Source organism: Berghia stephanieae, chromosome 14 (assembly GCF_034508935.2).
Source record: "Berghia stephanieae isolate SIO BIC M18660-M18661 chromosome 14, UCSD_Bste_1.3, whole genome shotgun sequence".
Classification (NCBI taxonomy): domain Eukaryota; kingdom Metazoa; phylum Mollusca; class Gastropoda; order Nudibranchia; family Aeolidiidae; genus Berghia; species Berghia stephanieae.
The window spans coordinates 7,176,525-7,188,634 of NC_088373.1; the positions used below are offsets into that span (position 1 = coordinate 7,176,525).

At 35.3% G+C, this 12,110-nt stretch overlaps 1 protein-coding gene across 4 annotated transcripts in view; it reads right to left on the reverse strand.

Moving 5' to 3' along the window:
- Nucleotides 1-12,110, reverse strand: part of LOC144959913 (multidrug resistance-associated protein 1-like) — a 78,237-nt gene that overhangs the window by 29,033 nt on the left and 37,094 nt on the right. For all 4 annotated transcript variants that reach the window (XM_078892762.1, XM_078892760.1, XM_078892761.1 and 1 more), the window contains 8 exons: nt 12,011-12,110; nt 11,337-11,493; nt 7,633-7,727; nt 5,220-5,412; nt 3,792-3,923; nt 2,642-2,830; nt 1,995-2,132; nt 638-784 (listed from right to left, as the gene is read on the reverse strand). The exon at nt 12,011-12,110 is cut by the window's right edge and continues 47 nt beyond it. In XM_078892762.1, the coding sequence (XP_078748888.1) occupies nt 638-784; nt 1,995-2,132; nt 2,642-2,830; nt 3,792-3,923; nt 5,220-5,412; nt 7,633-7,727; nt 11,337-11,493; nt 12,011-12,110 (1,151 nt within the window). The remainder of the gene's footprint in view (nt 1-637; nt 785-1,994; nt 2,133-2,641; nt 2,831-3,791; nt 3,924-5,219; nt 5,413-7,632; nt 7,728-11,336; nt 11,494-12,010) is intronic.

The following is a 12,110-nucleotide window of genomic DNA, read 5'->3' on the forward strand; positions in this document are numbered from 1 at the left end:
AAACCACAAAAAAACGAGTGTTTGATCCTTAACTTCTTACACTCTACAGGGGCTGGATCACACCTAAGTCACAACTCCTATGTGCCTTTCTACACTTTAATAAAAGAATATGTTGGGTCTGCTCTTATCCACTACACTATCAGAGTCAGTGATGTAATGATATAACAGTCTAAATGTTATTGGTGAAATTAGTTTTATTCCTCCTTATCCATATCCAATGAGAGCTTTTCTCAGACATTTCACTGAGGGTTCCAGCTGCTTTTGTTCTTCTTCTCCATTGATATTGAGCTGACGTAAATGTTTATATATAGATAGTATACGCTTGGCTAAGAAGCTCACAAGGTTGCCATCCGGGAACTTTTATAGTCTGGATAATACTGTTAAGTGAGAATTACTCATAAACATGGATGGCAAAAAACAATAATAAAGACCCGAGTGACCTCAACTTCATTCTATCTATTGATGTTCCCACGGAATCTCTTGCTTAGATTACAACTGCAAAGACTTTGACATTATACGGTAACCCACTTCAGCTAACATATTGAGCAAATTCTTCATATTTCTTTGTTTTATAGCACCTTAGACGTGAGCACATCATAATTTGAGGTACAATACTTTGTTATTGGTCAATCCTTACGTGTATGACCAGTGTGGTCAGCATGGGAAGGAGGTTGATAGGAAATCTAAGAATGTTAAACAAAGCCAGGGATACAAAGACTGTGTAGGCATCCAGGTGGTGGTCTCCCTTGGACAGGACGTAGGCAGTAAAGGTTGCCATGGGAACCTGGAAACAATCCCAAAATAAATTATTATGATAAATATGATGGGTATATCTTATGTAAATGGTGCTGCTCGAAGCTCGAAGAAATAAATAATGTGAAGTTGAATGTAATCTCATTCATCTGTAGTGTTTCATTCATCCTGTTTTGTTAATCTCATTCGTCTGTAGTGTTTCATTCATCCTATTTAGTTGATAAAGGGGAAACCCGAAACATCCATTTTATCTGTTTTCGTATATCAAATTGAAGCTTTCATTCAACTTCACATTGTTATTTATTGGGTATATCATAGACCATTGTCTAAAGTAAATTTAAATTGCAAAATAAAATATATAAAGCCAACTTCCACAGATGATACCAACGTGAAGTTGAATGTAAGCTTCAATTTAATTACAAAAACAGATCAAATGAACATTTCGGATTTCCCCTTTATCAACAAAACAGGATGATTGAAACACCACAGGTGAATGAGATGATGTGGTAGTGGCGTAGTTAAGCTGAATAAGATGAATGTTTTGTTTATTCTTCTTAACTACGCCACTACCACATCATCTCATTCATCTTTGGTGTTTCAATCATCCTGTTTTGTTGATAAAGGGGAAACCCGAAACGTTCATTTGATCTGTTTTTGTAATTAAATTGAAGCTTACATTCAACTTCACGTTATTATTTATTTCTTCGAGCTTCGAGCAGCAACATTTACACAGATGATACCATGCTTTTTTAATGCATGTCATAAAGTTTTACTTTATCAGGAAACTGGCAATTTGTCAAGAGGAGAAAAACAAATCGGTTTAATGGTATGAAACACCAAAGTGGAGGAAGTAAGTACAGTAATGGTAAAACTCAAACTGAGTGCAAAAATAAAAAATTATATCACAGTTATAAAACAATGTGTAATTTATCATTAATGCTAGTGCTCAGCTAATCTAATCATAAGATATAACTCTACTTTTTGTAAACATTCAATGAATTGTTCATTCCACAAAACAATTTTAAAGGGCCACAATATTACTTATACCCGCTACACCAAGAGATCATGGCCAAAAGCCAGAAAATATTAGGCCTGTACCAGTAAGGTTGTGGGTTCGAGCCCCCATCGCCACTGCAAAATTTTCATTTTCTATTGTCTTCTGGCACTGTCCTACTCACTTCATTCATTCAGGCAACTGTAACAAATTCCAGGTTTCAATTCTTAAAAATTAGATAACTCACAAGATATGGAGCACAAGTCCAACAGACAGTAGAACAAACATTGAGATAAGATATCTTCTTTAAAATGGCCAATTCTTGAGTTCTGATATTGTTGACTTTTACCCTGTAGACGTCTTCCCATGAATGCATCTTAAGAATCTGGTCAGGACATAAACAGAGAAGTAGATTATGCTGACATGATTTTCAAAAATATTGCTACAACTATGTTAATAATAGTATCAAACATGACAAAAAATCCATTTATCCTCCAGAAAACAAACATGAATATGTCAATTTCAATCTTATTTACACTCTCAGTTAGTTAATAACAAAAATGGTCAAGAAAAACACTTTTGAGCTTTTATATAGCATAAATCCACTATACATGCTCAAAGCGCTTTACAAGGGGTACCCTGGCCAACAGTAACATTTGACATTTAGGACAGGACATGACTCCTGTTATGCGATATTACATTTATTCTTCGGACAGAGACAAAGCTGTTAACTGCCAGGTACTCATTTTACACCTGAGTACAGTGACAGAATGTGAGTAAAGAGCCTCCTCCAAGGACTAAACTATGCGCCGAGCGAGGCTCAAACCCGGGACATTCAGATCCGAAAGCCAGTGCCATACCACTAGACCACATAGCCGCACAAAAACTACTTACTTTCATGCCAGAGACAATCTCGTTCATAAGCGTCACCCTCCTGTCTTTGAGCCTGATCTGAATCCGTTGATACCTCCTGGATATGGTGGCAATCAAAGCGTTGACCGGCATCAACAGGATGAGGACAACCAGACCTGCTAAGGTGGCAATTCCAACCACATGCCACAGCATCACCATAGCGATGGCAATCTGATCCATCAAATTTAGATAAAAACATGTTTGTATGTGACTCATTGTCTCAAAACGGTAATACGTCTAGGTGATTTGGGTTGGATGCTAAATATATACTTCAAATCACATGGCTTAAGTTTACATTTTACATGTTTAATTGAGGAAACTATATATACTTTCTTTCAGTGATAAAAACTAAAAATTTCATATTTTTGGTCAATTTTACTTTAACATCAGTAGAGCACTAAAGAAATATGGCCACTGTCTCAAAACAGTATAATACCAGGTTCAATTCGACCCCTAAAAGTGAATTGAGAATCATTATGATAAGAAAGGGAACTTTGAGGTTTTTGCATTGTAAAACATAGTATTTATTCTCCACCATGACAAATGGAAATCAAATCAACCTCAAGTTTCATATTTTGTGGCTATAAATAACAATGTGAAATTGAATGTAATCTTCAATTTAATATACGGAAACAGATAAAATGGACGTTTCAGGTTTCCCCTTTATCAACAAAACAGGATGAATGAAACACTACAGACAAATGAGATAATGTGGTAGTGGCGTTGTTCAAATACTACAGATGAATGAGATAATGTGGTTGTGGCGTTGTTCAAATACTACAGATGAATGAGATAATGTGGTTGTGGCGTTGTTCAAATATTACAGATGAATGAGATAATGTGGTTGTGGCGTTGTTGAACAATGCCACTACCACATTATCTCATTTGTCTGTAGTGTTTCATTCATCCTCTTTTGTTGATATAGGGGAAACCCGAAACGTCCATTTTATCTGTTTTCGTATATTAAATTGAAGCTTACCTTCAATTTCACATTATTTATTTATTTCTTCGAGCTTCGAGCAGCAACATTTACACTATTTTATGGCTATAAATTCAATTTCCGCTTCCTAGTTCACCCCAACAAAATAATGATTAAAGAGGCTGGATGACAAATAATACCATTCATGCTCACCTCCAGTGGAGCCGACCAGACCATCCAGAGATAACCAACCACGTCTTGCATCCTGTGACAATCCACAGATATCAACGAACATATTCCATTCTCAGAGTAGTTCAGTCTAGCATAGCTACTCACAGTCAAAATCTGTGCCCAGAAGGAGGGGGGGGGGAGGGGGGAATGTTTAAATAAATGGTATTATAATTACTTGATTTTGTTACAAAAGCATAGCATTTCTCTATCAGTGGTCAGAGATTGTATACATTTATTTCAATCAATGAAAAGGTCAAAAGTTCATTTTATAAATAAAAAAATGACTTTAATTTAAAAAATCTTCTAACTTTGAAAATAAAATGAACGAAAACAAAATGACCTACAATTACACAAATTATAAAAAATGGCATAAAGCGTAAACCTAATACATCAGCATCCAAAATTTTATTAGAGATATGTCCTTAAATTCATAGAGATTAGAATTTGAAATGCATCAAATTATTCATAGAAAAGCATTGTTACATGATTGGGTATTTTTCGTTATCAAATTTATTTTTAACCAATTATCTAATCAAAATAATCAATAAAAAAAACCACACACATAAAAAGAAAGAAAAAAAAATACAAAGAAAGAAAAACAGAGAATTTTGTTCTCTATAAAAGTGTACATCAAAAATTAACAAATCTGAATAAGAGATTCATATCCAAAAGTTAAAGACCCTTTATAACATTACACCACAGCAGGAAGATGACTTTACAAGGGAAAATATATAATCTGCCACCACTTATACTAATATATCTGATTGTTTCCCTCTCAGCCATGGACTTCGGCCAGGCTCCGGACAAAATAAAGTAGTATGATTCCAAGACAAAGACAGAAAACGAAAACAGTTACAAGGGGATGGAAGCCACAATGAGAGTGATCTCTCAGCCCACCATAGAAAGTCAAAGGACCCAATCCCAACAATCAGCATTGTGATGATGATGATGATGATGATGATGATGATGATGATGATGATCATGGTGATGATGATGATGATGATGATGATGTTCAGAATCATGATTATGATGATGATGATTATTATCATTATTTTTGTGAGGCTTTGTATTCTAGTGGTATGAAACTCATTTTTGGATCAGAAAGTCCTGGGTTCGAGCCTAGCTCGGCACACAGTTGAGTCCTTGGAAAAGACTCTTTACTCACATTCTCTCACCATACTCAGGTGCAAAATGAGTACCTAGTCGGTAACAGCATTGTCTCTGTCGGGGAAAAAATCATATTATCGCCTAACAGGTATCATGTCTCATTCCTAATGTTACATGTTGCTGTTGGTTTATGATGGTGATGATGATGAAGGTGAGGGTGGTGGTGGTGGTGTCAGGATGATGCTAATGACACAGTAAGAAAAAAAAAAAAAAAAGAAAACAAAGAACACTAACAAATCTAACCTTTCTAAAAACAGTGGCAGTGAGAGCGGACTTGACCCTCATCCCTAAGGTCATTCCAATGTGATAACACTGGTGAAGTAGAACAGAGCTGAGTATTGACAGGAGGAAGAAGGACAAGGCTAATACATATCCTTTCCATTCCTGGTGCTTTGCATTCATCTCATCACGGGCTTGGGTGAAGTTTATCAAGGCTCTGGAAAAAAAAAGATTAAAAATGATGGATGAACTGGTCATCATGGCACCACACCTAAACGATTTCAAGGCCCGACTGACATGGGCCCGCGCCCAATGAGGACGCCGCTGAAATACAAGCAGACCATTAGTTTCTTCAGCGCCAGATACAGAAAAAATTAGGTTGATGATGTTTTTTTTTGTTTTTAAGGGTTTTACGGCGCTTGCAACACAATTAGGTCATATCAGCGCCAGTAAAAAGGAAGAAAATGGGATGGTAAAAAGTTCTAGAATTCCAATTAAAGCACCCAATAAAAAGTAAGACATAGGGGAACTGGGAACAAATAGGAATCTGATGTAGATTCCAAGAGCACACCGCCAATGTACTTAGTTTGAGATCACCTATAAGTCTCAACCGGACACAAGCACAAAATTCAACAATCAAATGCTTACATTCAAAATAACAAATATAATAATACATAACAGAGATATTATTTACAAGGAAAAAAATATCAACTGCCCAAAAAATAACTATGCATTTGACGGTTTCCCTCCCAGTTAGGACTCCGGCCAGGGTCAGGACAAAACCAAGTAATCTCATTCCAAGACAAAGACAGAAAGCATGTTGGAAAACAGACATAAGGGGATAGAAGACACAGTATGTACCCCCCTGCGCACTATGGGAGGTCAGGAAATTAAAAAAATAGGTTGATGATAAAACACAACATTTTCAAAGAGAGGAGAAAATTTTCATTTGTGTCCCACTATCTCAAAGCACTATTAGGTTAGGTATGTCGGGGTGGTGACAAAACTGGAAGTTGAATATATAATGGTGAAAAATATGAGATTTTGATTAAGTTAAAATGTTCCATAGATGGAATATATTAAACGTCACTCGGCTGTCTGTTAATGTTTTTAGACAGCCATTTTGGTGATTAGTTCTCATGAATTATATCAGTCGGACTATAAATGTTCAAGGTTACACACGTATGTTAGTACGTTATAACCAACTGGCGGATATTTTGAGTATCTTACCCAAAATGGTATACCTAAATGCATAGCATCAATTAAGATGATTAACTCTCTGCTTACCAGCTTTTTTTTAGAATTTCCCCCGAAAATTAACTCCAAATCAACACAAGAATAGACTTTTCTTACTCAAACAAAAAAGTAACAATAAGTCTACAACACAATGTTTAGTATTTATAGCTGTAATCAAAGTATTTCTTTACATTTTGAGATGAACAAGAGAAATCAGATTGAGAAAATTGTCTGTTGCATTGTAACGAATGTGACGATTTTACTATGGGTGGTAAGGAGAGGGTTAAAGTGTGAAAGAATGAAATTTCATATACAGTACTCGCTGGATTCTAGCACATCGAATTCCAGAACAATCTGCAACACGTCACGTCACGTTTGAGAATCATAAAGGTTATTTCAATATCAAGATGTGGGCTTTGACCACTTTTTAAAACATTTTTATATGATAATATATCTTGGCACTGAAATAACTTTTCCGATGTTCTTTTTCTCAAGTGTGGGGAATGTGAAATCTATCAAATGATGTAAATTTTACCATATTCTTTAATTTTCAATCTGTTTTTTGTTTTTAAGGGTTTTACAGCACTAGCAACACATTAAGGTTATATCAGCGCCAGTAAAAAGGAGGAAAATGGGATAGTAAAAGGTTCTAGAATAACAATTAAAGCACTCAAGAAAAAGTAAGACAAAGGGGAATTGGGAACAAATAGAGATCAGATGAAGATTCCGAGAGTATACCATCAATGTACTTAGTTTGAGATCACCTATAAGTCTCAACCGGACACAAGCACAAGATCCAACAAAGAGGAATACACTCAAATACTTACATTATACATTCAAAATAACAAATATAATAATACATAACAGAGAGATGATTTACAAGAAAAAAAAATATCATCCCCCAAAATAATAACTATGCATTTGACTGTTTCCCTCCTAGCCAGGACTCCAACCAGGACCAGGACAAAACCAAGTAATCTCATCCCAAGACATAGACAGAAAGCATGTTGGAAAACAGATACACGGGGATAGAAGACACAGTATGTACCTCCCTGCCCACTATGGGAGGTCAGAAACCCCACACAAAATTTTCAATCTGGGGGGCACATTTGGGAGCTGGTCTTAATCACCCCATTCCACGGAACTCTATCTGATCACCAAGACTCCTCTTCCTCCACATAAATCATTTAACTCTACTCACCCAAGAAGTAATGGAGATACAAACTGGAGAAGGTCAAAGGCCAGCATGAGGAGATGGGAGACCAGCATTTCCAGGCCATACACTCTGACAAGTACCTGATGAGATGGATGATAAAGGATTGGGAAATCGGAAGCCAAGACACAAATAGCCACAATATGTGACCCAATGCATCAAAATAGTATTATACCAATGTGATTAACTTGCACAATGAAAATAATGCTGTTTGAAGTTCAAAGAAAAAAATAACGATAAGCAATAGTAGTAGTAGTAGTAGTAGTAGTAGTAGTAGTAGTAGTAGTAGTAGTAGTAGTAGTAGTAGTAGTAGTAGTAGTAGTAGTAGTAGTAGTAGAAGTAGTAGTAGTAGTAGTAGTAGCGTATGGCTCACAGCCGTTTAAATAGGGCCCAAACTTTCAGTTTAGTTACTTCTTCCCTCACTGGCTACCATCAAGTAATGTAAACAATCCACCGTCAACCACAGTGATAACAGCTGTCAAGACGGGGTGCACTGGCAATAAATTATGTCTGCAGGTAAATCTCATCGCTTTGAATTTCTCTCAGGCAGAGAGTAGTAGAAATTTCATCAAAATGCTCAATTTTCTCAGCCTGTTGTAGACGCAGCATCTTTTTTATAATTTTCAAACATATATGGATACAAAGACCAGCTTTTCCTCTACAAGACGCAATTATTTTTGTTTACATCATTAAATGATAAGTTTGTGTTTTGCTCTTTTGAAAAATCAGAGTTTTTTATGAAATAAATATTAAAATTATAAGTTTAGGAAATATTTAAAAATTCAAAATACCAAACCAACACTTTATACCGTCAAGTGTGAGGGATCAGAGAAAAGTAGATAAAATTATCTTTCATATGATATATACTTTATTATGTAGATTCAGGGATTTAAGAATAGAGGGTGTGGAAAGGAATCTCAATAATTATTTTTGTTACCAACAAAGAGGAGAATATTTCATGATATTTTAGAAACCCAATAATAAAACTAGATAGTGATTATAAGAGACATTTATTTAGTTTGCTTTCATTGAATTTAAGCGGAAATTTTAGATATTTCTTAAATTTACTTATTTAAGTTCTGTTCAGGTTATGGAGAGACACACTGAAGACGGTCATCACACCAGTACAAATGAAATATGTCGAATTTGTTGTGAAAGAGTACAGAGCCGTGCTGAGAGGATTAAAAGACTCTAGACGTTATCAACAATTGTCTATAAATATAAATGAGAAATTCTGACATATTTAAACATTTTAATTTGTGAGAAATGTATCTCACTGGTACATAATTTAGAGAAATGCGATGCATTGGTTCAATGAGAAAACTCTGAACAAGAAACAATACTTAATGAAGTGAATATGATCCTAATCTATCACCAGTGATGTGCTATATGCAGTCTATATGGCACACAAATTAAAAGAGGTGCAAGTCAAGTAGATAAAAAAAAGTAATGGGCATGGATATCTCAAAAATAAGGTTATGAAAATTATAAGAACTCTTTAAGATTTTCTTAGTGGTTTTGATTGTCTTTAAATGAATGTCCTTATATTACAATTTTTAATGGAATTCTTATAATTCGTTGATTCTGGGATAAATAAAAGTGAATCACATTTGACTATGTTTCTGGTTTATTAAAAAAATGTCTATTAAGACAATGCTGTGATTGGATTTCAGTTTTACCTTACTCAAAATCCTGACTTTTACGTACAGGTGAATTGATATCTCAAAAACGCCCCAATCTACTGGTATAAAATTTATATGTCTACATTCTACAGATATTCAACATCATTTCCATTACTTTTTTTTTAAATCTTAAGTGTTGAACATGTTAAAATATTCTCTTAAAAATTTTAATTCACTTAAATTTATGTATCAATTTCATGGGTTATTCCTCTTGCTTTTTAACAACATCATAATAATGATTAAATAATCAATGGAAACTCTGTTAATAAACTGTTTGGTAGTATAAAAATATTTTCGATACACTTAATAACGGCAATACTACATTAGTTTGAAATTCAGAAAAAATCGATCAAAACTGCGAAAAAAATTGTTTCCCTCTCTCAGTGTAAAGCTATGACTCATCATCACTAGACTGGCTAGATTTACCTGGCGAACTAAACTGAAAGCAATAAACGCCTGTGGGCTACACCTCCAAATTTATTTCGTCAACCCAGCTTCTAAAGTCTTCCTCCGCCCTAAGAACAGTTTCGTAGCCACCTTCAAGTTTAGTGACTGGACAGTGGAGGACGATGTGATCGCTGGTCTCTGGGGCTGCCTGACATTCCTGGCAGGTATCACTGTTTCCAAGTTTCCATCTGCACATATTTGATGCAGTTCTGCCATGTCCAGTTAAGAGGTGCTTTGAGGAAATCCAGTATTTCCTAGCGTTATTGAATGCAGGCACTCTTTTGGTTGGATCTTTAATGACGTTTCCTCCTCTTGGTGTTTCCCTGTTCCACATTTCTCTCCAGTTTTCCTCCACACTGAAGTCTGTCATTTTTGTTAGATGAGGTCTTCTCAATAAGCAATGACATGTAAGCTTTTCAATGTTTTGAAAGAAGACAGAGAATGTTGACGGTTAAACCTAACTATTCACCCTACCTACACCATTCTCAGATCTCTCATTCGTCCTTAGTGTTCCATTCATGTTTTCTTGATAAAGGGGAAACCCCGAGATGTCCATATTATCTGTCTTCATTCAATAAATTAAATAAATCTCATTACTTATGGTTATTTTTTAACTTGCACAGAAACTGAATTTATCAGTGCTGATGGTGACAAAAAGTGAAAAAGTAGGAAAATGTTGAACGATTGCCTTTAAGCCCCATTTCTACTGAACTAAACCCCACTTTTAGAATAACTGAGATGATAGACTATCATTGATACTCTAGCTAACTTCTAGAGAGTGGGAACTGCACCTGTGTTCCACCACACATCAACTTTCTCATTGCTAGCACATTGTTTCGAGAAAATGTAATTTTAAAAGGAGGAAATTCCTCCTCTGGACTCGAAAATCGCGGATTTCCACAGATCCAAGGAAAACCATCAGCACTGATTTATATTAAAAAAACTATGTGACTATGGTTAAATTTAAAGCTTTAACTGACGAAAATAAATCTCATAATTCCAGTCATTTCAATTTTAAATTATGGAGAGAAAAAACATAAACGAGAGCATTCATATAGAGAAATATCCACTAAACGTGCTCAGATCGCTTTCAAGGGGCCCCTAGCCACCAGCACTTAACATGTAAGACGAGACACGACGCCTGTTATGTTGAAATATCAATGAACAATGACGTCATTAGTTTTTGTACTTCAATTAGTTACTATCTTTTATCATAGAGTTAAGTCCGTTGGTTGTTGACATTGTCTCTCTTCTGATTAAAACGTTATGGACTTGCAAGATGTCCTTTGCCATTATTTCTTATTAAATTCTACATGTTAGACGATATTACACTTTTTTTTTGCGGACAGAGACAATGCTGTTAACGGCCAGGTACTCATTTTACACCTGAGTACGGTGAGAGAATGTGAGTAAAAAGCATTTTCCAAGAACTCAACTATGTCCCGGGCACGGCGGGTCTTGAACCCTGGACCTTATAATCTGAAGACGAAGTTAAATATTTTCACCGTCTTCATTTTATTCTCATCACTAAAACTAGAGCAGCAGTAATTTAAGTAATCCAACCTTAAAGAGAGAGGCCTTGGCCCTTTTAACTCTAGTCTCATCCACAACTTCAATGGAGAAAGATCCAGGCATAAGAAGGGGAGAGGACTCTGTAAATAGGGAAGTCTTACTGGCCACTCGTTGGAAGGAGGCATAACTTGATGTAGGAGTGATTCGCCTGTCAATGAAAGACAACAGTAAACTATTGAAATACATTCTAAATGTGAACACACATGTATTGTGATCAATGTGAAGAAAATCTTCTACAACTAATTGGCAATACATGGAACAGTTTTAAATCTAAAACCAAAGATTCCAAAAGTACAAATTAATCATTTCAAAAATGCCATTGACAGGGGGTTCCATAACTTAAAATTTGTATTTAATGAATAAGTTTTTAACTGTAATTTTTTTTTTTTATTGCTCATGATGTAAATGATGATCATAGTTATGATTGTATCACGGAATTTTTTACCTGAACCTTCCATTTTTTCTTTTATGGAGTATTGAAAAGCCATTTAACTAAGCTATATGTTATGTTGATACTACAACAACAAAAAGAAAAAAAAAAAAAAAAAAAACTTTCTTTATGGAGTCAACAAAAGGTAAAGTTTTCATTTTGGAACCAACGACAAGACTTGAAAATAAATGGGTTATTATAATTGTTCACTAAAATAAATTCTAAATCAATTTACTCAATGGCCATTCTGCTCCTGGCCTTTGACAGAGCTTTGTCCCAGGATTCCTGGAACTGTGGAACAACAGCAGATCCCTGGTCACGTGGGTGGAGGGAAA